At 43.0% G+C, this 26,967-nt stretch overlaps 1 protein-coding gene across 1 annotated transcript in view; it reads right to left on the reverse strand.

Moving 5' to 3' along the window:
- Positions 1-1,294: 1,294 nt before the first annotated feature.
- Positions 1,295-26,967, reverse strand: part of TET1 (tet methylcytosine dioxygenase 1) — a 100,952-nt gene continuing 75,279 nt past the window's right edge. Inside the window, exons 7-12 of the mRNA XM_083363469.1 lie at positions 19,277-19,485; positions 13,962-14,112; positions 8,588-8,681; positions 6,992-7,125; positions 3,141-3,462; positions 1,295-2,463 (exon numbers count right to left, since the gene is read on the reverse strand). Of these exons, the coding sequence (XP_083219595.1) occupies positions 1,343-2,463; positions 3,141-3,462; positions 6,992-7,125; positions 8,588-8,681; positions 13,962-14,112; positions 19,277-19,485 (2,031 nt within the window). The 3' untranslated portion in view covers positions 1,295-1,342. The remainder of the gene's footprint in view (positions 2,464-3,140; positions 3,463-6,991; positions 7,126-8,587; positions 8,682-13,961; positions 14,113-19,276; positions 19,486-26,967) is intronic.

Consider the following 26,967-nt stretch of genomic DNA (forward strand, 5'->3'; position numbering starts at 1 on the left):
TTAGGAGGTGGAAGAGAGGAGAAAACTGCATATAATAATCAGATGTTCACTTACCTGGCAGAAAGCCCACTGAACACAATGGGACTGAGCTTCTAGTAAACCTGTCTAGATCAGGCTGACGGGCAACCCACCACTGAAGAACATTTTGGATGTATAATAAATTTAGATGTATCCCTACACTACTGATAGGGCAGATCTCTTAAAATCCAACATGTTAACAAGGCATTGCAATTTATACATTGAGGTCCTAGAAAACTTCTTTCCTAACAGGGTGACTTCAAGATGTATGGAACTACACCCTGGATGATGCCTGATTGTATTGTCCCATAAAACTTGGAATGCCCCCTATGAGATAACATTTGCCCTTATTGCTCAAATTATAAACTCTTTTTTAAAAAAAAGACCCTAGAAATACAAGTATAGCTAAATGACTTAATTTATATTTGCAAATAATGAATTTTCTGGACTTTATCAGCCTTTTTATTTAGAAAAAAGCAATGGAAAAAAAGAGAAGGGAAGAATCTAAAACGCAAGTATTTTCAACATCTATGAATTGGTGTAGCAATATGGAACTTTATATAGTAAGAAAAAATAAATTCCTTGGTAGAGAATGCGCAAACCAGATGTGATCCTTATACTATTTCAAGTTAACTTTAAAAATAGAAAGTGCTTTTAAATATATATATTTATATATATTTACATTTATAACCTCCAACCATTACTTGTGATATTTGTTTGCATGTGGATCATACATGCACACACAAACTATACATACATGAGAAAAATCTATATACAAATAAATCATCATTGGTTCTTTCTCCTTAATCTAGGATCCACAGCAAGTGATTGGAAGCTGTAAGAGCAATGGCACCATGAAGAAATAAAATCAGCTTATTTTTAACTGTTCAATGTGATTAAGCACCAAGAGCTGTGTATAGCTAATACTGTTTAACTTGATTTTACATAATAAAAGATGAAATCAGTTAAAATCTTTATGAAAAGCCCATTTATAATAAACAGACAATTCAAAGCACCAAAGTATAAATTCCAAAAAGGTAATAAACCAAGTAATTCAATCAGTTAATCACCTAGCCAATTTTTCTTAAAAGGTGTGCGCGCGAGTGCATGCATGTGAATACACATGCACATATACACACACACACTTGAGAATCACCAGATGTTAAAATATATAAAGTCACAGTTTAAAAACAAAATAATTTTTACCTCAGCCTTCAAAATGGTTGAGATGAACAAAGAGTAAACCATGTGAGACTTTGTTCTTTAACAGCACCTTATTGTATAACACTGCTCCAAGCAAAAGTTGTGTCATTGCTATAAGAGCTTATGCCCAATGGTTGTAGGGCCCTGCAACTCGTGTGAGGGCATAAGTAGACACCGTTAGAATATTATCATGAGTTACGGTTAACGCTCTGCGAGATGGAATTTGGTTGAATTCGCTTTCTTTGTAGAAAATCTCTTGGGTTGCATTGGTCTGATTTGCATTCTTGTCGGTGGCCGGCAGACCAGTAGTTTCGCTTCCTGATTTTCCAGCCTCTTTCTCTTTTGCTCTCTCTGCCATTTTGGCCTCCCACAGGGCTATCCCATGTTTGGGCTCATTTAAGTTTTTGTGTTGGTAAAAGACTAAAGAGATCCGCGTGGGGTGATTCCTGTTGGGCTTTTTAAGAGGTGTGGTGGCATGCAGTTCGCGCCGTGCACATTCAATTAAGATGGAACCATGGGATGGCGCTACAGCTACCCCCCCAATGTCATTATCCAAAAAGTTATGCTCGCTGTCGGACCACATTTCTTCTGCTTTTTCTTCAGAGCCAGCGTGTTTTAAGAGCTGGCTGCCGGACCTGTTCTCTGCGGTGGTAGAATCACAGCTTAGGCTTTGTCGCAATCCACTCTTTTGCACTGGGTGCTCTTGGGAAGAAACATTGCTAGAGACAACCTCTGGGGCGTCCAGTTGCAACATGGACTCACAAGAGCTAGCGAGCTGGGAGGCAGAAGCGGACTTTAAGTTAACTTCACAATTTTGCTTGTTAACTAGTTCGTGTTCAGCGGTCAGGGGCAGATTCTCTCTGTTGACTGCCGACCTCGACATAGTCAGGTCTTGAAGAAGCAGAGGCACACCATTTCTCTTCTCATCCATCACAATTCCAGTATAGTCACGAGTGGACATCTCAACATTATTATTACCTTTGGATTTCACGTGAGGTTTATTACTACTGCATTGTAAATACCCGTACGGAGTAGGAACATCTTCTTGGCTATCTGTTACTGGCATTAGACCACCAGTTAATGGAGAGCAAGAGGATAAACTATCCAGTTTTAAAGGAGAGGATGGAGCACGTTGCTTCAATGGAGAGCAGTCGGTAGTAATGCCTAAATTAGGTTGCATGGTAGAAAAGCATTCAGCTGTCTCCATTTTTCTCTCAGGTTGCACTATAGTTAGTTTGCTCCCTAAGGAGAGAAAAAAGAAAAAGCTGATTTCAAATATAAAGTTCTGTATTTTTCGCCCACAGATGTTTGACAAATACAAACACGTTTCATCCATTCCAATTCCTCCTCAATGCAGACATGTTGCAGTTTGGCGACACCTTTGCCATCACATTTTCAAGTATATTTTTATCCAAGTTACAAATCCTTTTCATGAAAATGAAGATGCTCAAAACTTCAATATCTTGCACATTATACAGAGGTATCAGCTGTAGGGCTTTGCCACCACATATTTAAGCCAAATGTACTTTTATACTAGGTACAATACAGATAAGTCTTCAACTAGATACAGGTAGTCCTCGACTTATAACAGTTCAGTTAGTGACTGTTCAAAGTTATAACGGCACTCCTACGCTCTTAATGACACGATTCACTTAACAACTGTGGTGAATTGCTTCACAACTGTGGCAAAAAAGATCATAAAGTGGGGCAAAACTGACTTAACTGCCTTGTGAAGCAACAGACCAATTGTGGTCGTAAGTTGAGGACTACCTGTATATATAGTGCTGAAACGCCTTTGCTCTCAATATTTCACTTTGTTCCATCTTGATACTTTGCATTTTAGACACACAAATGCAAACTTCTGTAACGTGCTCATATCTATCACTATCAGCTATTATTTGAAGCTCTGTTGTACCTACCTAAACTTTGTGATGCTCTCTTGCTGTTTTCTGGCAGTCCGTTTTTCCCCCTTACAGGCACAGAATGCTTTTTTTCAGCTATGCTTTGCTTTTTTGTGTCTGGCTTTTTCTTGGTTGCTCTACGTGGCTCAGCTAACATCCTCACTTCTCGGGGGAAAGCCGTTAGCACTTGGATTGCCCCCGTTTTAATCTTGGCTTCCAGCCCCTCTTCTGTGCCAAATTCATCTGTTTGTGATATTTTGTAAAGAGGCAACACATGAAGCTGCTCATCATTTGGTATCACACCTACTGTACGGTTGTCTTCTTTTGTTAAAGTACAAACCTAGCCAGAAAGGGAAAAATTATAATTACATTTACATAGAAATACGCAAACACACTTAATCAACTTCAGTGAAAAGTATATTATGTGAATGTACTTTAACCTGAAAGACTAGTCTATTTCACCCTTCTTATGATGGTTTTATATATGTCACACATAAAACACAACTAAACTAACACAGAGATAGTCCTCGACTTACAGTCATTCATTTAGTGACCAAAGTTACAACAGCACTGAAAAAAGTGACTAGTGATCATTTTTCAAACCTACGACTGTTTTGCAGCATCCCATTGGTCAAGTGATCAAAATTTGGACGCTTGGCAACTAATGATTGCAGTCTCCTGGGGTCATATAATCACCTTTTGCGATCTTCTGAGAAGCATAGTCAATGGGGAAAGCCGGATTCACTTGGCAACCATGTTACCAACTTAACAATTTCAGTGATTGACTTAGCAAGCGTGGCAAGAAAAGACGTAAATTGGGGCAAAAAACATTAACTGTTTTGCTTAGCAACAGAAATTTGGTGCTCAACTGTGGTTGTTGAGGGCTATTTATATATCGTTTGTTTCCTATACATGAACAATAGGTTATAATTTATGTAGCATGACAATGAGAGTGCAATCCAATATAGATCTCACGAAAAATATATTTCCTAACTTCGGCAGAACATTTCTTCAACCTAAATTGCAGAACAGAGTTCTGTTTTTTTTAGGAAACACTATAAAGGGGGATCGGTTTGATCACAAAGAAGGAATATGCCTCAACTGGATCACCAAAAGCCAGTTATCCTTTTACCTGGCACTCTTCAAATATTGGACTACAATTCCCCAAATCCTGTGCTGCGTGACAGTTCTGGAACACTGTCTAACACATTTGAAGAGCTGAGGAATATTGTATTGTCTTGAACCAGCCTATACTTTAAAAGAGAAGTTCCTCATCTACAGAAGCTCAGATAACGAAGGCCAGGGGTCTTCAAACTTGGCCCTTTTACGACTTGTGGATTTCAACTCCCAGAATTCCTCAGCCAGCATGCCTGGCTGAGGAATTCTGGGAGTTGAACTCCACAAGTCGTAAAAGGACCAAGTTCGAAGACCCCTGACGAAGGTCATTTAATGTAAGATTTCCTGCTGAATGGTGACTAAAAACACACAATTGTGAGAAAAATGGTGAGAGCTAACTTATCCAGCATGCCTTGTCTTGACTGGGCTCCCTTATGCCACCGAACTCTTGGCTCAAAAGCAAATAATTGTGATGGCAATTCTGAAAAGGCAAAGGATTAGAGTCCCCCTTCTTACAACTAACGAATAATGCTTCAAGTTGGTTTGGTGGCCCAATGGAAACCTAGCTGACCAAACCTGGTAGTCCCTGTATGGCAGGGGTGTCAAACTCAATTTCATTGAGGGCCGCATCAGCATTGCGGTTGCCCTCAGGGGGCCAGGTGGGTGTGGCCAGGGTGGGCGTGGCCTACTGGGTGGGCGTGGCTAGAGTGCGTATGGCTTACTGGGTGGGCGTGGCCAGCTCTACATTGTTGGCATCAAGGGTGCCTATGGGGGCCTGGGCAGGAGTGGGACAGATCTGAGGGTCTCTGGCAGAAGGAGGGTCTCTGGGCCAGGGCCAAGGCAATGGGGGCCGTTCCCTCACTGTTTCCAGGATGGTTTCGCGGGCCACATGAAACCACTTTGCGGGCCGCATCCGGCCCCCGGGCCTTGTGTTTGACATATCTGCTGTATGGAATATACACACAAGAATTTGGTGCATCACAAGCTCCTCTTGGGCTGACACGTTCTGAATTCTGTGCCATGAATGGCAATTAAGAAGGCATTGGTGCTGCCTGGAGTAGCCCAATGCTTAAAGAGGAAGTGATGGCATGCTAAGGAGAAAAGGCAAAGGCAGGCTTCGGGGAGGGGTGGAGAAGTAGGCAAGACATCTGGGACTTGATCCTAGGCCAAATCTGTTATTTATTATAAGGGTAGACAAAAGAAAGGCTGGATGTGTCATTTCTTCCTCCCCAACATTCCTCCATTCTTCAGATCACAAGCCTGCAAGGACAACCGGATCAGCACTGCTAAGTAGCTTATCTCATGAAGAGCAGCTCAGTCCAGGCTGCACAAAAGCTCAGGGAAGGACAGGAGATTCAAACATTCAAAGAGCTGTTTTTTTAATGCATTCATTTATAAAAGAGGGCTGGAGGTTCCTACTACAGTCCTCAAGACTCTGTATTTTGCCCCTAATCCTTGCAATTTAAATTCTTCATTGAAGGCTGAAGGCTGTTTGACTCTTGCTTCCACGACTGTGGCCTGCATTTCAGGTCTTGACCATGACAGGAAAGACCCCTAAGAAATAGATTGATCGGCAATTGCTAACCATCCCGTCAGATAAGGTGGGCAACATTCCTGCAGCTCTGGGCTGGGAGCTGAATGTCAAGGCTCAACTGTTAAGGCCTTGAGGAATTTCCGGGATACTTGACTTGGCACAGCTTGACTAAGCTCTAAGCTGTAGCCAACCTAAGGACCTCAGAACTCATACAATAAGTTATGTAAGAAGGCTTATTGCTTGCTAGGAAGAAGCCGCAAAATAATCGATTCCCTTTGTCAACGTGAAAGCGCAATTCCTTTTTTATTCCCACTGCATTCTGACCCCGCTGCTTCTTCTTTTTCCCACCCATCCATTTCCCCTTGTTTACAATGCCATATGTTGTGAGAAATTGGTCTTTCTGTCCTGCACTTTCTGGCCTTGAAGCTCAGGGGACTGACATCTCTGCCCTGGGAAATTATTTCTCACAACATATGGCATTTTGTTTATAAATATATTTTATTAAAGAGGTTTTAAATAAAAACAACAAGAACATTATTACAAAAAAAACATATGGCATTGTAAACTAAAGATTCAAAAGTGCATTTTGTAGGAGGCTGCAGACACTAATACTCAAGCAATATTTAACCTCAGTAACCAAGAAAATTATTAAGGGACATGGTGGCTCAGTGGGTTAGGAAGCTGAGCTTGTCGATCAGAAGGTCGGCAGTTTGGCGGGTTGAATCCCGAGTGCAGCGTAACAGAGTGAGCACCTGTTACTCGTCCCAGCTTCTGCCAACCTAGCAGTTTGAAAGCACGTAAAAATGCGAGTAGAAAAATAGGGACCACTATGGTGGGAAGGTAACAGCGTTCCATGCGCCTTTGGCGTCTAGTCATGCCGGCCACATGACCACGGAGACGTCCTCGGACAAGTGCTGGCTCTTCGGCTTTGAAACGGAGATGAGCACCGGCCCCTAGAGTTGGAAACGACTAGCACGCATGTGTGGGGGAACCTTTACCTTTAACCAAGAAAATTATAATTATACATTCATTGCATTTTGTGTCATTTATGGCAGGGGTCACCAAATCATGTTGGCTGAAGAATTCCAAAAGTCTTAAAATTGCCAGGTTTGGAGACCCAAACTGGGGAAAAAAAAAAAGGAAACGAGGTAAAAAGAAAGCATGCAACCACGACAAAGCTAAATGACAAAGAGGAAACATCATCCCAAATTTTACTTACCACAGTGCTTCCATTGTGCATGTTGTGAGTATCCTTGTGTGCATGGGCACAGAAATCAATGCAAGCTGTCACACCAGAGAAAGGCCGGCCTTTTTTGATCCCAAGACGACAGTCAGGACCAAGATGCTCATTCTCTACCTTAGAAAACAAGGCAATGGGGTCTTATTTCAGGAATACAGTGAAGTGTGTTGCCAGCTTCAGAGCAACATTTCATTTACAATAAAAAATTGGAGGAAACACAGACTTACACTTGACCTATGTATTGTTGCTTACAAAACATATGGCTTTTGTGCTGATTGTTATTTTATTTATGCATTTTAATTGCTACATATAGCAGGGACGGTGCAATAGCCAAATCCAGGGAGCATTTGCTGCCCTCCAGCTTGATGAGTGTGAAATGTGATCACGATCAGATTTATTATATTTTAAAAAACCAGAAAGGATCCTCAAAGCAGTTCGCTTTCTCATATCTAATATTTGCTTTCACCATACACTAAGCCAGGGATCTTCAAACCTGGCCCTTTTATCACTTGTGAACTTCAACTCCCAGAATTCCTCAGCCAGGCACGCTGGCTGAGGAATTCTGGGAGTTGAAGTCCACAAGTCATAAAAGGGCCAAGTTTGAAGACCCCTGCACTAAGCCATGCAGGTAATCCTTGCTTAATGATGTAATTAGGAACAGAATCGTGGTGTTCCCCATTGCTGCTGTTGAGCGAGTATCGTGAGTCCTAGGTGGCTTGCAAACAGGCCGGCAGACAGGTAAGGGACAGTACATGTATGGTGTGATTAGGTGACTGCTGCCAAGCTGGGGCTGGTGTGAGTGATTTTCCTGCTGGCTTCCCCATTGACTTTGCTTGTGGGAAGACAACAGTGAAGGCTGCAAAGCACGATCGCATAACTGTAGGATGTTGCAACCACTGTTAAGCATGAGCTGGTTGTGGCCAGATCATGATCACATGACAGCAAGGTGCTGGAATGGGTGAAACTTCAAAGACAGGTCATCTTTTGTAACACCATTGTAATTTTGAACAAATGGTTGGTAAGTGAGGACTAATTGTAATTCAATTTCACTATGATATTGCATATACCGAAACCAAAGGACTTACACATAATACTACACTAAGCTTGAAGCCGGAGGTGAGATACAACATTTGAAAAGGGTCACAAAGGGAGGGGCATTACAGGCATGTGGGCAAAGCTGGCCTTGCAAGGGAGGTTTGGGATTGATTTTTGTGCTTTAACTATGATTACTTTCAGATATTTCATTTTGGGATGATCTGTTTTCCACCTCGATAGGTGCTGTTGGTTTTCAACAAACATGGAAAGAGAGAAATATGATAGGGTTTATAAGAGCAGCAAAAAGAAACAAAGATGTGGGGCCATACGTTGCCCATTCCTGCACAAAGCCATTAATCATTGTTTATAAACCATAAGAGAAGAATCCACACATTGTACTAGCTTAAAATCCAAGAAACAATGCTGGGGCTTAGTTCAATCTGTGGACTCAGCTAGTAAGTAAATGTCCCTAGGGGAAATGTCACTGATCTATCACATTACTAAAAGGATGTGATGAGGCATCATGAAATATTCATCAACCTACCTGGTTCTGGAAAGCATCGGGGGCAAGTTTCTGATATAACGGAGCCACATCAGTAGCTAAAGTCTGCAAATTGTTTTCCAAATTTTCTTCCTGGAAACAGAGAAAGCAATTATGCCCTAATTGTATTGTTTATAAACAAAACAATTAGTGAAAGCAACATTGATTGCTGCTTATATTTGAGACCTAGGTTTCCGGCTGTAATAGTAAAACTATCAAAATATTTAACAGTTGGTCAGACAAAGGGGGAAATATTTCTTTCTCCTTTGCAAGGAAACCATTACTTAGCCCAACAGCTATTAACAATGTTAGAAAGCCTATCAGGCTGGCAACGAAAGAAGAGACTTTTCTTCCTTCAATATACTGAGTACAGGTAATCCTTCACTTAGGATAAGACTTGGGACTGGATTTTCCATCGCTGAGGGATGTGGTCATAAAGTGTGACCACATCGCTTAGCAACAACCATCTCTGAAGTCCTAATTACCATGGTTAACTAAATCCCATGGTTGTTTGATGAGGCACCTTCCTGCTGAGATCCCACAACCACAGTCAGTGAAGAAGATGGCAGGAAGTTGCAAGTCTCAGACCAGCAGGCAGCTGAGTGACTTCTGCTGGGTGGGGAAGAGAGGACGGGGGGAGGGGAACAGCCATGGCGAGGTTTGGGGAGAGGGTGCCACGTACGAGAGGATGCACGAAAGGCATGCAGATCAGAGAGAGCGCGTGGAGGGATTGTAGCTTGGATCTGGGAATGCGCTTGAGACTGTGGCATGGGTCAGGAGAAGGCGTAAGGGTGTGAGGGTATGTGTGTGACGTGTGGTGTGGGAAGGTGCAGCATGGGTTGGGGAGAATGTATGAGGCTGTGAGGGGGTGTGCTGGAGGCGCAGGTGTGGCTTGGAGAGAGTGCAAGTGTGAAGGACAGGTGGGGGAGGAGGAGCAAGGGGGTGCCTGAGTGCCACAGTGTGGCTCGGGAAAAGTACATGAAGGTCAGGGACGGTGCTCAAGGGGGAGGCATGAATTTGGGAGAGCATGCAGTGGGGGGCGTGATGCAGTTCACGGAGGACGTGAGGGTGTATGTGAGAGGCACAGTATGGCTTGGGAAGTGTGTGTAGGTGCAGTGTGAGTTGTGTGTATGGGCAGGGGAAGAGTATATGTGGGACCAGGGCGTGGTGATGCGTAGTGAAGGTTAAGATGAGTGTGTGGTAGCTTGAGTGTTGTGTGAGAGGAACAGGTGAGGGAGGGTGCATGGGAGTGTGGCATAGGTCAGAGCAGCTGTTCGGGTTTGTGGTGCGAGTCCAGGGTGGCTGTGAGGCTTGGACAGGATGCACAAGGGTTAAAGGTCAGGGAGGATATGTGAGTGGCAGTGCAAAAAGGCTGTAGGAGGGTGTGCAGGTGTGGGAGGTTTGCCTCAGATATGTGTGTGCGATCATGGGGTGCTGCAGCAGGTCAGAAATGCTCTGAGGATCAGTCATAACCATCATTCGTTCAGCACCGTCATAAGTTTTCAAGAAAGGCAAAAAGAAAAAACCCCCACAAAACAAACAATAATTCAGGAGTGTCCAACCATGGCAACTTTAAGACTTGTGGGCTTCAACTCCCAGAATTACCCGGTCAGCATAGCCAGCTAGGAACTGAAATACACAAGCCTCAAAGCTGCCAAGATTGGACACCCCTGCAATAAATGCTTTAAATGTAATGTTACGTTGAGGTTCTGCTTAACAACAGAACAGCATGTAAGGTGGCCCATTTTGTAGTTGTTAAAGCCAACATATCAGTTTAGCAGACCAATATAATAGACTTAGAAAGTATGAGATTCAGACAATACACACAGGTGCCCGGGTAGCTGACATGGCTAATCTCACAGCCTAAGTAGGATTGGACCTGGCTAGTATTTGGATGTGAGAATATCAGGAAGTCCCTGAGCTGTAAAATTGATTGGGCAATTAAAAACACATATTAAAAGACGGACAAACTGTTCCTCTATTATTACCAAGAGAACTCTAGAAATGCATCCATAAAGTCAACCGCAGAAATGAATGACTTAACAAAACTTTTACATTATAAATATTTAGGTTTGGAAAACAATCCATTATTTAAAAACAGAGTATATCCATTAATACTATAATAAATAACATTCCTCTAAAACCCATTCACACACCAAACAGCTACCATATAAAAAAAACAATAATCACGAGGCAATAAAAAAATGACAGAAAAGAAAATCACAGGTGGGTTTTTCTCCTTAACGTATGCACAGTGCTCAAAGTAGTCCTATTTCCCAAGCTGATATAACTTCCTATCAGTTTTGGCTATAACCCTTGAACAACTCACACGTATATATATTTCATGAGAAGGTTACGCTTTTACTATAAAAAACAAATGAACGAAAATACCTGACAGCTTGGGGTCTCTCATCCACATCCTGTGCTGTGAATCAATATGGGTTGTTGAATCATAACCACCCATAATCTGCGGTTTACAGAATGATTTGTTTCATTCATTCTATAAAATATCTCACCACAATCCTATAAGAAGCTCTGAGCCTGGCATGCTATAAGCAAGTCACGGTCAAAGCAAACTCACTTGTTGTGCTAGAAAAGCAGAACAGGTCATAATTAACCAGAACAGAAATGAAAGGGTAGCTTTAAATTCTTCTTGGTGCAGCTGGAAGAGGGCAAAGCAAGGGGACAACTGCTCCTTGTATCTCATTGTTGAACACTATTGAGCAGAATAAGTAAATCACAATAGCACAAACACATATAAGTTTGTTACTTGTCCAAAAATTCTTCTGGACTACTTTCTAGAGAACAGATTTTTCTAGTTTTAACTCTATACTACAAGCTATTCTTACCTAAAGCGCATAATTTTATACTTCTTTACATTTAACCTCATCTCACTCCGTCCAGTGGTTCAAATGATCCATATCTGTCTTTACTTTCAATCTATCTTCTTCTGCATTTGCATTGCTATACCTCCTAGCTTTATGTCATCTGCAAAATGATCAATATTTAATATTTAGCTAAAATAGAAGGTTCTAATAAAAACAATGACAAAAAGCACTTTCATTTGTTTGTTCTATGAACTTTTCGGCCACCCCAAATAACTGTACAACCAAGTGCCTGCTTCAGGAGCATGTACTATGCTAGAGTTCAGCAAACCTGTGTACATGCACACTTGTGAAATATTTCCTATTTTTAAAATAAGGGAACATTTTATAAAAGGGATTGCGTGTATACGTTAGTCACTGTGAACATGCACATTTAGTCTTTAGGAAAATAAAAACAAACTCTAAATTGATTCAGCTTACTTTACCTACTCAGACATGTTCATTTTTTTTGACAGATAAGCAACAGGTGAGGTTAGGGGAAATTACATGTTTTTGTTGTTGTTAGCTGCGAAGCCGTGTCCGACCCATCGCGACCCTATGGACAACATTCCTCCAGGCCTTCCTTCCTGTCCTCTACCATCTTCTGGAGTCCATTTAAGCTCAGGCCTACTGCTTCAGTGACTCCATCCAGCCACCTCATTCTCTGTCGTCCCCTTCTTCTATTGCCCTCAACCTTTCCCAGCATTAGGCTCTTCTCCAGTGAGTCCTTCCTTCTCATTAGGTGGCCAAAGTATTTGAGTTTTAGCTTCAGGATCTGGCCTTCTAAAGAGCAGTCAGGGTTGATCTCCTCTAGGACTGACCGGTTTGATCGCCTTGCAGTCCAAGGGACTCGCAGGAGTCTTCTCCAGCACCAGAGCTCAAAGGCCTCAATTCTTTGGCGCTCAGCCTTTTTTATGGTCCCGCTTTCACTGCCATACATTGCAATTGGGAAGACCATAGCCTTGACTGTACGCATGTAGTACCCAGGCAATGAGCACACTTTTACAGAGGAATTACTGAGTCTATCATATGTACTTCTATAACTGTCTGGTTTGGTACAGCAACCAAACAGACAGGTACAGACACCAACTGATAGTTAAGATTGCAGAAAGAACAATTGCAACCAGCCTGCTTTCCATAAAAGACCTTTATACTCTGCAGGTCAGAAGGAGGGTTGAGAAAATATCTGCAGACTCTTCACATCCTGAACACAAACTGTTTCACCTTCTTTCCTTGGGCATTGCAGGGCAAAACAACTAGAAACAGGGACAGTTTCTCCCCTCGGCCCATCACTCTCCTGAACAACTACCGTATTTTTCGGACCATAAGACGCACTTTTTTTCCCAAAAGTGTGGGGGGGGGAAAACGAGGGTGCGTCTTATGGTCCGAAGGTGATCCGTATGGCCAGCCCCAACCTCTGCAAGTGGAGCACGAATCGGCACGTGCTGAGAAACGCCGATCTCACGCTCCTGCACTCTCCCTCGCTCAGTTTCAGCTTCCCTTGCTACAAGAGAAAGCAGGCTGAAACGGAGTGAGGAGATTGCCAGGAATGCGAATCGGCTGATCTCGCGCTGCTGCAATCTCCCTCGTTTCAGCTTGCTTTCTCTTGTAGCAAGGGAAGCTGAAACCGAGCGAGGGAGTTTGCAGGAGCGCGAGATCGGCCGATTCGCATTTCTGGCAATCTCCCTCGCTCCGTTTCAGCTTGCTTTCTGCAAGAGAAAGCCGGGCTACAGGGCCGCCTCCGCGGGTACTGCTCTAATGCAGAGAGGGAAGGAAAAAGAGGGAGGGAGGGAAGGAAGGAAGGAAGGAAGGAAGGAAGGAAGGAAGGAAGGAAGGGACAATGGGAAAGGGAGGGAGAGAAAGAGAGAGGGAGAGAGAGAGAAGGAGAAAGAATTTTTTTTCTTGTTTTCCTGCTCTAAAAACTGGGTGCGTCTTATGGTCCGGTGCGTCTTATGGTCCGAAAAATACGGTAATTCTCACGCTACTGTCTAATGTCAGTATGTATTTATCCACGTAGTATGGCTGTAGCATTATTATTTAGACTTCTTATCCTTCATACTCCCCCCGTACTGATATTCTTACTGGTATTTTTATTATGATTATGATTATTCTGTTGTTTTGCATGTACACTGAGAGCTTCTTGCACTGGAGGCAAATTCCTTTTGTGTCTAATCACACTTGGCCAAATAAAGCATTCAATTCAATGCATACAAATTGGTAAATTATGGGGGATGGCTATGAGTTATCAGAGGCATGAAAGCATAGCATTTTGGAGGTAACAGGAAGTGAGACTTTATGTGCTATAAGACAAGTCAGTACAAGCGATTTACTGTGTATGAACAGAATTTGCTCATAGTAACGCTTAGCTTGCACATCTAAGCCACACAGAAAGGATGTAATCTCATGTGATTCCACTCATTCTGAACAGCCTTAAACATTTATGACACCTGTGCACTTAAACCGTAGCGTTAAAAATTGTATTATGGAAGAAGAAAAGGACAATACTTACTTGGGTGTGATCATCTGTAAGAAGTCTAAACTTTCTGGGGATTTTGCTTCTGGCAAACTTACAGCCATTATAATACATGCTCCAAGAACAGCCAAATGAGAAGGATGCCCCACATGTCTCTGGATCGAGACCTTGACAGGCACAAGTACGACTAGAAAAATAAACCAAAAGGTAGGTAATTAGCTAGTTGGGCAAGATCCTCACCTTATTGGGGCACTTTGATGCCCCAAATCTCTGTCAGCCTAACACACACATTGAAAGCCAACATAGAACCTACGTTATTCCAAATGGAATAGACTAGAGCACGGGTGTCAAACTTGCTACATCATGCGACGTGTCGCGACATATTGTTGACTTTTTTCACATTACCAGAGTTGGGGTGGGTGCGGCCTCCACATGATGCAACCGGCCCACAAGCCAGCAGTTTGACACCCCTGGACTAGTCACTGGCTGCTTCTGATTATGACCAGTGTAAGAATCAATCAGATCTGATGAATCTCATGCTGCAGGACCAAAAGTGTTTTAATTTTTTTCTCTGCACCACAGAGAAGGCAGTCATTAAACATGTAAGACTCTAGGGCAGACATGTCAAACACAAGGCCTGCGGGCCGGATGTGGCCCGACATGTGGTTCCATCCGGACCGGGGACCTGCTCTGAAAAGAGCGAAGGACTGGCCCGCTGCACCTCGGCCCGGCCCAGGCCGACCGGGTGCTGATCTACAACCTGGTTGCATCCATCAAAGCCAGAATGCGCTCAGCATTAAATCCACGGGGCAGTCCTGCCCCGCCCCCTGCGTGCACGCGCAAGCAGAGTCCGGTGTCCCTGCTGGCTGTCTTGTCACGCAAGCTGGCTTCACCCAGGACGCCGGCGCTGGCCCTCTCCTGTGCGCTCACTCGGGGGGGTGGGGCAGAGGTGGCAAGGCAGCTCCTTGCTGATTCCAGTGGATCTTAGGCTGAGCGCGTTCTGGCTTTGATGGACGCAACCAGGTTGTAGACCAGCGCCAACCCCCCCCTCCAGCACTTCCAGCCTTGCAGCCATGAAGCTTTCCTTTCACTGGGACAGACCCACCCCCCATGTGGGATAGCAAGACTGGCAGCAACATGGCAGCACTGGCAATCCCTCCCCCTCCCATCACCCCTTCCTGAGCGTGGAGGAAGGAAAGAGATGAGAAGGAAGGAAGTGTAACGGAGAGGGGAATTGGGGGGGATCAGCGCTGGCTGGGAGGCTTTGCCAGAGCTCTGATGTTTTGGCACAGAGGTCGGGAGCTCCAGAGGCCTCCGGGGAGGCTGGGGGTGGGGCGGGGCTCTTGGGGAGGGATTTTTAAAGGGGAAGAGAAGATTGACTGGGGGAAGAAGATTTTAGTTTCTCTTTTCCGAAGAGACAAGCCAGAAGGAGGGAGAACGAGGTAGGAAGGCAAAAAGGTTTTTTATTCTCTCTCCAGAGAATAAACTTCCTACCTCGCTCTGGCAAGGTTGCTGACGGTCTTGCTATCCTGTGTGGGGAGGGGGGTCTGTGCCAATGAAAGTGATGCCTTGTGGCTGCGAGGGTGGAGGTGCTGGGGGGGGGGGTTGGCACTGATCTACAACTTGATTGCATCCATCGAAACCAGAATACACTCAGCCTTAAATCCACGGGGCAGCCCCACCCCACCCCCTGGGTGTGCACACAAGTAGAGTCCGGCATCCCTGCTGGCTGTCTTGCCCTGAAGGCTGACTTCAGACAGGATGCCGGCACTGGCTGTCTCCTGTGCGCACATCCGGGAGGGGGGGGCAGGACAGAGGTGGCGGGGCAGCTCCTTGCTGGTTCCAGTGGATCTTAGGCTGAGTGTGTTCTGGCTTTGATGGACGCAACCAGGTTGTAGATCAGCAACCCCCCCCACCAGCACCTCCAGCCTTGCAGCCAAGAGGCATCCCTTTCAACGGGACCACCCCCACCCACCCACATAGTATAGGAATGGCCAGCAGCAGCATATTAGTGCTGGCAATCCCTCCCCCTCCCATCACCCCTTCCTGAGTGCGGGGGAAGGAAAGAGATGAGAAGGCAAAGGAAGGAATGGAGGGTGGAAGGGAGGAACGAAAGAAGAGAGGATGGAAGGGTGGGAGGGACCATGTCCCGGCACTCGCCCCGGTCCCATCCTCCTCTGCCGGAGACTCTCAGATCTGCCCCAGTCCTACCCAGGAACCCCTGAAGCAAGTGATGTCGAGCTGGCCACACCCACCCAGTAGGCCACACCCATCCTAGCCACACACACCCCACTGAGGGCAACCACAATGCTGATGTGGCCCTCAATGAAATTGACTTTGACATCCCTGCTCTAGGGCTTTGCCAGATACCTTGTTGCTGTCACATCAGATTCCTCAGCCATACAAGAATAGCTCCCCAATAATTAGTGCAAGCAACAACAATAAAAATGTCTATAAGCAACTTTAACACATCTTTCTGTAGCTTGAATGTTGCTATCATTACACAAATAGAGGTAGTCCTTGACTTACAACCGCAATTGAGCCTCAAATTTCTGTTGCTGAGACAGTTGTTATGAGAGTTTTACCCTATTTTATGACATTTCTTGCCATAGTTGTTTAGTGAAAAACTGCAGTTGTTAAGTTAGTAACACAGTTGTTAAGTGAATCTGGTTTCCCCGTTGTCTTTGCTTGGCAGGTCACAAAAAGGATCACATGGCCCTGGAACACTGCAATTGTCATCAATACGAGTCAGTTGCCAAGTGTCTGGATTCTGATCACGTGACCATGGGGATGCTGCAACGGTCGAAAGTGTGAATGAAAAATGGTCATAGGTCACTTTTTCAGTGTCGATGGAACTTTGAAAGGTCACTATATAAACTACTGTAAGTCAAGGACTATCTTCCGACAAAGAGGCATGAAGGTAGAGCTACAGTATCAGATTTATTAACTATTAACTGTGTTTATTAGAAATAAATAGTGCACTTCTTTGTGGCTGTGGGAGAAAAAGAAAGATACACCCAATTGAATGCAGAATTCCAGAGAATAGCTAGAAGAGATAAGAATGCCTTCTTAAATGAACAGTGCAAAGAAATAGAAGAAAACAATAGAACAGGGAGGACCAGAGATCTCTTCCAAAAAAATGGAGAGATGAAGGGAACGTTTCATGCAAAAATGGGCATGATAAAGGACCAAAATGGCAGGGACCTAACAGAGGCAGAAAAGATTAAGAAAAGGTGGAAAAATTACACAGAAAAACTATACAAGAACAAGCTTAATGTCCCTGATAACCTCTGATTTATATGCTGATAGTTCAGGGATGTATTGTCAGGAATTCAGGATAGTATCATAATGCTTTTTAAAAAACTTTATATCAACATAATGATTGCATCTCAAAGAAAATTGTTTTGAATTGTGAGGGCCAAATTATGTCTCTGTATACTATTGAGAATTGATAAAGATGGAATTCCTTATGGAATTCCTTATCTGATATACAGTAAAATGTATAGTCAAGGCTATAGTCTTCCCAGTTGCAATGTATGGCAGTGAAAGTTGGACCACAAGAAAGGCTGAGTGCCAAAGTATTGAAGCCTTTGAACTATGGTGCTGGAGAAGACTCCTGCGAGTTCCTTGGACTGCAAGGTGATCAAACCGGTCAGTCCTAGAGGAGATCAACCCTGACTGCTCTTTAGAAGGCCAGATCCTAAAGCTAAAACTCAAATACTTTGGCCACCTAATGAGAAGGAAGGACTCACTGGAGAAGAGCCTAATGCTGGGAAAGATTGAGGGCAAGAGAAGAAGGGGACGACAGAGAATGAGGTGGCTGGATGGAGTCACTGAAGCACTAGGCCTGAGCTTAAATGGACTCCAGAAGATGGCAGAGGACAGGAAGGCCTGGAGCAGGGGTCAGCAACCTGAAACAGTGAAAGAGCCACTTGGAACCGGTTCCCTCACAAAAGGAAAAACTAGGAGCCGCAAAAAATGTGTGCGCATGTGCGTACATGCGCGCATGCGCAGAACAGGGTTTGACTGAAGAGTGGAGCCAAGGCAAGATATGCACCTACCCTGCATATTTGAATTGATTGGTAGAAATTTTTTAGTCCCACTTTTTTTTTGGACTGCACATGGCAGAGGACTGAGAGCCGCAGGAGATGGCTGAAAGAGCCGCATGCGGCTCCAGAGCCACGGGTTGCAGACCTGTGGCCTGGAGGAACGTTGTCCATGGGGTCGCGATAGGTCGGACATGACTTCACAACAACAACTTTTTTTTTTTCCATTTTAGATCATATGCAAAATGCAAAATTTTGCACCAATCTTTCCAGGATTAAAGTCGGCACACTATATACTTTAATTTGGCTGCTCCAGTCAGTAGAAGTTACTACATAAATAACATAATAAGAAGCTAAGGAAAATAGGACAAGAAAATCCTGCTGGTGATGTTACCCAGTCTGGTAATTAAACGTTCAGAAACTAAATTGAAACAAGCTTGGAGAGCAAACAACTGCCAAAATAACATACATTTATGAGAGTTATTTAGAATAACATTATGTTATGTGAATAACATAAATTCACATAAATGTTGCATTCCAGTCAGATAATTAGGTTTCTTGAAAGCTTGGTTTCCAGCTCAAATCAGATTTGCGTGCCAAGAAGAAACTACTGAAGTTTTGTTAGGAATAAGGTACAAGCCTGATTTCAGGCATCATATTAAATAAGTCTGAAAGGGAATTTGTAAGATTTAACTGCAGCAGCTGTCAGTAAAAGGCAATTCAGAATGATGAAGCAGTGGTACACCAGCACACTGTTTTTTCACATTAAAAAAAGAATTTCAACTATAATGAGTCTGTATTTTGCCATCTACAAGAAAATGTAGGGAAAATGTGCTTTATTCTATTACCTCTAGAACAGGGGTCTTCAAACGTGGCCTTTTCGTGACTTGTGGACTTCAACTCCCAGAATTTCTCAGCCAGGCAAGCTGGCTAAGGAATTCTGGGAGTTGAAGTCCACAAGTCATGAAAGGGCTAAGTTTGAAGACCCCTGCTCTAGAAGATATCAAAAGCAAGATAGAAAGTTTTGGGTAACAACAGAGCACATTCTTAAAAAATGGAAGAAAAATTCAATTTTCATATAATCTGCTTTTGCCAGGATAAAAAAATGAGAAAGTTCATTCTGGTCCTCTAAACACATCATACTCAGAATGCTATCTGCACTCTACTAAAAAATTCATGTATCTTTTTCAAGTGTAACATCCATAGTGCAGAAGACTGTCGATCAAGTAAGATTACTAATCTCTCATACATCCTTTATATTTTAAAATACTCTTCATACTTGAAAATATTTTAAAGCATACTTACTCTTCATTTAACGCACACCTACGGCTAGTTGGGCAGCCATATTTTCTGAGACTCTGAGTCAGTTCCTTGTACAACGTGTCAGCAAGAAGGTGAGGAATCCCTTCCCAAGCCAAAATAAGTATCACAATCACAGCAGTCTGGCAGTGATGTCCTGCACGCTGACGGACTAAGCACAGCAGTTTTTCTTCATCACTACTTCTCCGTATCACCTGGAAGGCAAAGGAATGGTTTGCCACTTAATCATGGAACATCCCAGACTGGAGAGCTGGCTATTATCTTCTAGAGCAGGGCTAGACAACCTCGGCTCTTTTATGACTCATGGACCTCAAATCCCAGAATTCCTGAGCCAGCTTGGCTGGCTCAGGAATTCTGGGAGTTGAAGTCCATGAGTCATAAAAGAGCCGAGGTTGCCTACCCCTGTTCTAGAGCTATTGGCTCTCTTGAAAGAGCTGTGATACAAGGATCAGCAAGTTCAAAATAGAAGATGTGAGCACCAAGTCCCACAGTGCCCATTCAAAAGCAGGACTTTTATCACATTGTCACACTTGCTATTTTATATTGTTGACACCCACCTCCTCCACCCCCAAGGAAGGTCCTTGTTGAGTCACTAGATTTATTTTGCAGATAATATTATTGCTGTAATTTTGTCTATCACCAGTTTTTTTCCCTTTCCTCTTATGGATTTCACCCTGGTTAATGAATCAGAAGACATCATAGCTTGAAAGCCCTTAAAGACAGTTCTTATTTCTGAAATTACAATTTATATGCTTTTTCCTAAAATAAGGTCAAAACACACCAAGAAACAGAAAACCGCAACGTAACCTACGGACTTAACAAACCTCTTTTCTCTGTAGACAAAACTTTGGTTTAGTAAATGCATCCAAGTATTTATTCAACCCCATTTGTATATTGCAGTTATCTAATTGCTTTATTAGAGAATAAACGTTAAAACTTAGAAACAAGACATATTTTTAAAAAGATGTGACCCTGGAGAAAGGCCACTTCACCTACGCATATTTCATTTGCCTTCGAGAAAATCATATTACCATTCAACCATTTGCAAAATGCTGCCCATTAAACCAAGTCAGTAACAAAAGGTTTGCAATTAAACCAGACAGGCCTGGGAGGATAAATCACATTTTAAGACAAAGGTCACGAAGTATTCAGTGCTGCTGGATTACAATGCTGGAATCATCCGAATTGCAATGAATCAAAATGAGACTTGCCTAAAGGGATGGCAATTTCTTCAGTTTTTCACACTGACAGTCTTTACCGAGCATGTGCAGAATTGGGGCAGCTTTTTTTCATTTGGCATCTCTTCGACAGCCTGATACTTCTGCATGTTACAATAGCCATGGATGCCTCAATAAAAGTTATATTTATGTGACAAGCAAAGTCAGTGGGGAAGCCAGATTCATTTTAACAATTGTATGGCTGACTTAACAGCTGCCGTGATTCACTTATTTATTTTATTTTTATTTTTATTTTTATTTTTATTCCATTTATATCCCGCCCTTCTCCGAAGACTCAGGGCGGCTTACAAGCTTAGCAGTAGCCTTCATTCTATGTATATGCCTGCTTATTAGGGCTTTCGCCCCCCCCCCCCCAAGCGGCATTATTACAAAGTCAGCTTAATTGCCTCCAACAATCTGGGTCCTCATTTTACCTACCTCGGAAGGATGGAAGGCTGAGTCAACCCTGAGCCTGGTGGGATACAAACCTGCACTAATTGCAGGCAGCTGGTGTTACTTAAGGAGGCATTAGCCCACTGCTCCACCAAGGCTCTTATATTCACTTATAACAATTATGGTAGGAAAGGTAATAAAAATAGGACAAAACTCACTAGACAACTGAAATTTTAGACTCAACTGTGGTCACTAAGTTGAGGACTACCTATATTTCCCCATAATGTTGTTTCAGAAGTGTCTAACTACATTTTCCATAGCTGTCTAGAATGGATATTATTATGGATATTATTACAGGTATCTTCGACTTATGACCACAAACTGAGCCTGTTTTTCATCTTGTTAAGTGAGACATTGAGTTTTGCCCCATTTTATGACCTTTCTCATCACAGTTATTAAGCAAATCACTGCAGTTGATAAGGAATCTAGCTTCCCCATTGACTTTGCCGGTCAGAAGGTCGCAAAAGGGAAATCGGATGACCAATGGACACGGCAACTGTCACAAACACGAGTCAGCTGCCAGGCGTCTGGATTCTGATCACGTGACCCTGGGGATGCTGCAAAGGTTGTAACAGTGAAAAACAGGCATAAGTCACTTTTTCCAGTGCCATTGTAACTTTGAACAGTCACGAAGTGAACTGTTGTAAGTCAAGGACTACCCGTCTTACTAAACGATGGAAAATGTTAAGCTATTGTTTTTCTCAACATTGCGAATGAACTTTTTTATGAACCATCGGCATTCCTAATACCTTAACATAGGAAGAAATTACAGACCTTGTGGGCACTCCATCACTGGAGGTTTTTAAGAAGAGACTGGACACTTTTCTGAAATGGTACGGGATCGCTTGCTTGAGCAGGGGCTGGACTACAAGACCTCCAAGGTCCCTTCCAGCTCTATTCTGATTCTGATTCAAATTGTGGAATCAATTTTTGCCTGCTCTTCTCATCTCTAATGTTATATTTCTAACAATATAGTGCAGTTTCCCCAGTAATCTAATACCTCTTAATTTTCCAATAGATGTGACTCAAATAACTTAATTCATATTCAGATAACAATTATGCAGAGCAAAGAACTTTACAAGGAAGGCATATGAAATAATAGGTCTCAGTGGATCCCTATAGAGCAGGGGTCTTCAAACTTGGCAACTTTAAGACTTGTGGACTTCAACTCCCAGAATTCCTCAGCCAGCCCACAAGTCCACAAGTCTTAAAGTTGCCAAGTTTGAAGACCCTTGCTATAGAGCACCACTAATCATGCCTTAGATCTAAGAGTACAGCACTCACCGGCACATTTCTATCCCAAAGCTGAATACAACATACTCCTTTTGGAACAAAAAGCAATTGATGCCTTATCATCACTATATTTTCCAAACTTCTTGTTTGGAAAATAATTATGTGGACAGGGCAGCAGTAGGATGTTTATTCCTAACTCACTCCTTGGGGAGGAAGGCTAATTATTTAACATTATCATTTAAAAAGTAGAAATACAGATTAGATTATGGTAGACTAGTGTACTGCAGGATTTTTTTTCCTAACTGTAATTCTCACATACTCTTGCCACCTGTAGCTGATGGAAATTAAAGTCCAATATGACCAGAGAGTAGCATCAAATAGTTAAACTTCGGGTCAGGTTACTTAAAAAAAAAAATCATTCTTAGTCCAGCTTTTCATTCATAGTACTCAAGAGGCTACGTGAAATTCACAGAGTGTGCCTCCCTTGTAATCAACACTAATCCTGATCTGCTTTTCTTCGCTTTTCCCGAGACATTTCACTCCTATGTCACACAAGGAGCTACAAGGCATCAACGGAATACATTTAATGCCTTACCACAAGCTTAGATAACCACGAGGTTTGAATACATGCTATCACTATCAGTACACACTCAATTACTGTCCTTGTTATAAAAATTGTTTTTAATATACAAACAGAAATAAAAGACTAAACTAACCTCTGTCACATATTTATATCGTCCAGCATTATGGTCTGTTTGTACCTCTTTTTTCTGTTCAGCTATGTTAATATTGCATCATCATACTCATTCAATAATATTGTACGCCGTAGTCAACACACAACCCCTTTTACCACTGTGAAGAGCATCAGAGAGGAAAGTCACGGGCCGATTCAGATGTGTGGGTGGCATAGCCTTTACTACAACCTATCTGAGGGTGAGTAGGGACAAGGAGGAAAAAGAAATTACATATTTGTATGTGTCAGAAATTCATGAGAAAAGGCCTACTGAAGTATTTGCTGGCCTACAAAATGTTTCACAGACACAGACCTACTTTGTTTCTAATGGGATCCCACAGGTACATCTGGAGCCTAAACTGACACAGTCCATGAATGAAGGACCATGTGCTGTTTATTTGTACCTCACTTGACCTTCTTTGGTTACCACATTCCTGCTCAGCTGCATGCTCTGATATATTATATAGGATCAGCCTTTGGCCCAAATTTATCTTGAGGATAATGGCACATTTGCATCACTCCTCTACCCTAAATTTCTTCAATTTGAAATGAGCAGAGAGAAGATTGTATTTTAAAAAAATCTTCCCAAGTTCAGATACTTTTGCACTGTGCTGCTGATTTGATCAACAGGGATTATTCCGGAATATTTTTATGTTGTATAATCATGTACATATTTAATACCTTCGTTAATATATAGGTAAAATTCTACTGAAAATAAATGTTTCCAATTACGCAAAAGAAGGTAATCTAATCTCTAAAATGTTTTTTTGAGAGTTAGTGTCATGGGCGACCATATTTCCTAGGGCAACTTAATTGCTTGGATTCTACTTACTTGAAATATTTCTCTTAGATTGGTGAAGCAACTGTCTCAACCCTTGGCAGGATCTCTGGAATAAGGAACAAGTTCTCCGTGAATAAAGATTACTTGAGGTAGAGTGTCCCTTCAAAATTAGCCAAACTAACTAGTATGCATGTTTTTGGATTAATACACTTAAAAATGCAGAAATGACCTTGCACTATAGTTAAGTAAATAAGCTCAGGAATTAAATGAAAAATGAATTTCTCTTTAAATTTGTTTGAATTAGAGAAAACAAAAGAACGAAGACTTTAGGTGACCACAATTGTCAGCCCAGGTACGAGGCCAACTTGAGCTAAAACTGCAGAAATTTGCAGCACAAACGCAATGTGGAAGGAACCACAAATGAAACCAGTAAAGTAAGCCTGCTCTGCAAAGCATCAAGAATAAACCAAAGATTATAGGTTAGATTATATCTAACCTGCTTTTCTTGAATTAACAAAGAAAACTACAATAACAAATGTTAACTTTTCTGTATTTCTGGCTCAGCCACCACTGCATTCAACACCAGATGCTGATACAAATAACGCGAAGGGAATTCTCTTCTGCATGGTTCTCAGTGGGCAAATCTGTATCTTTCTGTGCATAGGTGTCCTGGCCTATCCCAGGGGTAGGCAACCTTGGCTCTTTTATGACTCGTGGACTTCAACTCCCAGAATTCCTGAGCCAGCATGGCTCAGCTTGGAAACCTCTCCCTTTCCCCTCAGCGTGGCTGGCTCAGGAATTCTGGGAGTTGAAGTCCACCAGTCATAAAGCGGCCTAGGCCTAGGTCAGGGGTAGACAACCTTGGCCCTTTTATGACTGGTGGACTTCAACTCCCAGAATTCCTGAGCCAGCCTGGCTCAGCTTGGAAGCCTCTCCCTTTCCCCTCAGCATGCCTGGCTCAGGAATTCTGGGAGTTGAAGTCCACCAGTCATAAAGCGGCCTAGGCCTAGATCAGGGGTAGACAACCTTGGCCCTTTTATGACTGGTGGACTTCAACTCCCAGAATTCCTGAGCCAGCCTGGCTCAGCTTGGAAGCCTCTCCCTTTCCCCTCAGCATGCCTGGCTCAGGAATTCTGGGAGTTGAAGTCCACCAGTCATAAAAAAGAGCCAAGGTTGTCTACCCCTGGCCTATCCTAACCTTCCTCTACTAAACAACAGGACATGCTCTCTGGATCACCCCATTCAATTCAAATGACCAGCAATTGATAGAATATTTGTAGCTCAGGGATGAAATGAGGGGTCCTTGGTGCTCCTGAGCTTGGTGGTTTTCTTGCATACCTTTCATGGTCATGCTAGGTTCAGATGATGATCAGAAATTGCCAAGCAATAAGTCTTAAATGTGTAAGATCCATTTTTTTCTCTCCTTCCCTTTGCTTGTTATATTGAGATGTGTGTGAATGTAGAGGTGCCTCCCGCTAGTCACTGTAACTCAAAGCACCATAGAGGATATATACATAGTATAAAAATAATTTGCCCCTCTTTAAGAGGAGAGGATCATGTCAAACCCAAATATGAGTCAAACCCAAATATGAGAGCACAATCTAAATCTGTACCGTGATCTCCCTGCTCTCAGAGCTTAAAGGGAGGTAGTCTATACCAGGGCTTTTCAATCAGTGGTACAGGTACCACCTGTGGTACATTGGCACCTGGCAGGTGGTACACGACCATCCTAGAAAAGTGGTAGCGGGGGAGGGGAATGAGCTGAACCGGTGACAGCCCCGCACAAGCCTGAGCGAGAGACGGCTGGAGCTGCAGGGCTGTGAGGGCTCAGTGGAAGCGCCAGGATCAGCGCCAGACTCCAGCTGGAACTCAGTGCTGATCCTGGCGCTTCTGCTGAGCCCAGAAGAAGCGCCAATCAGCTGGAATGTTGCAGCATCTCCAGAGTCTTGAGATTTACATTCAGATGCTTGGCAACTGATTCATAGTTATGACGGTCACAGTGTCCCAGGGTCATGTGAAGTGACCAAAACCTGCTGCAACCACCCAGCAGAGAAGGGGGGAATAAAAACCAAATACCCCCCACCCCACCCCCACTGCCAATCCTCAACAGAAATGCTCACAACAATGAAAACCTCGCACAGGAGGAAGAGTGCCGCTGGGCGGGCAGGCAGGTGTCTTGCTCGGCTGTGGCTTGGGGGGCACTTTTTTCCAGTGCCATTGTAACTTCGAACAGTCACTAAGCAAACTGTTGTAAGTCGAGGACTACCTGTACTTCATCACTTTTTTTCCTTTTTGGGGGGGAGGGGGGGTCATCAAGTTTTTGACACCTTGCTAGGTGACTGGTGGTACTCGGATGCTGCCATATCCTAAAAGTGGTACAATGGGTGAAAAGGTTGAAAAGCCCTCGTCTATACAAGCCATCCTGGTTGTTCTTTTAGAAGTGCACTTGGAAACCCATGATTTTCCCTGATGAATGCACTTAGTCATAAGGCTAAAATAGCCCAAGCAGAGGGTATATGCAGAGTAGTCAAGGGAGAGAGTGATTAGCATCATCCAGTCCAAGTCTTACAGTCAGACACTGAAGGACACAGCTCTGATAGGATACTCTTAATTCTAGAAAAACTCTTGATAACGAAGAATCCAGCTATGATAAAATCTGAAGTTTCTAAACCCTTTATACAGCAATATCAAGATCCAAATCCTATCACTTTTTCTTCAGCCCTTATATTATATTATTACAGACTGAGAAGCACTTGTTTGTCAAAAAGGAATTTCGTTAGCGTTTAGGCATTAAAAGGAATCTGCTCTCAAATTCCTTATTTCTACTGTTGTCTTCAAAGTGTTGGGTAACGTCTTTGCTTTACATGCTAAAAGATATGTCTGGCCTCAGTCTGGTTTCCTGGGGATCTCAAATATCTACCTTCTGGAGAATAATCTGATATCTATAGTAATTCCTAATATACTAAGCCTCATCCTTCAATTTCAGATGATTTTTTTTGCAATGTTGTCTTCCCCCACCCCCCTTGCAGGTTTCTAATGAAACATATAATCCAAAGGAAGCAGTCCCAAATAATGCCCCTCAGTAGATTTAAGAATTGCAGCTTTGTCATTGCTCATGGATCCTACTGATTTCAATACCTAAATCAGGTTAAATTAGCTCTTTATTTCCATGCCCACGTACACGTTTATAGCAGACATCCTTGTCTTGAAATCCCAAAAACATGGAACTCTGAAATCTTCTATGCTAAATTTTCGTGGA

Source organism: Vipera ursinii, assembly GCF_947247035.1.
Source record: "Vipera ursinii genome assembly, chromosome: 5".
NCBI classification, from domain to species: domain Eukaryota; kingdom Metazoa; phylum Chordata; class Lepidosauria; order Squamata; family Viperidae; genus Vipera; species Vipera ursinii.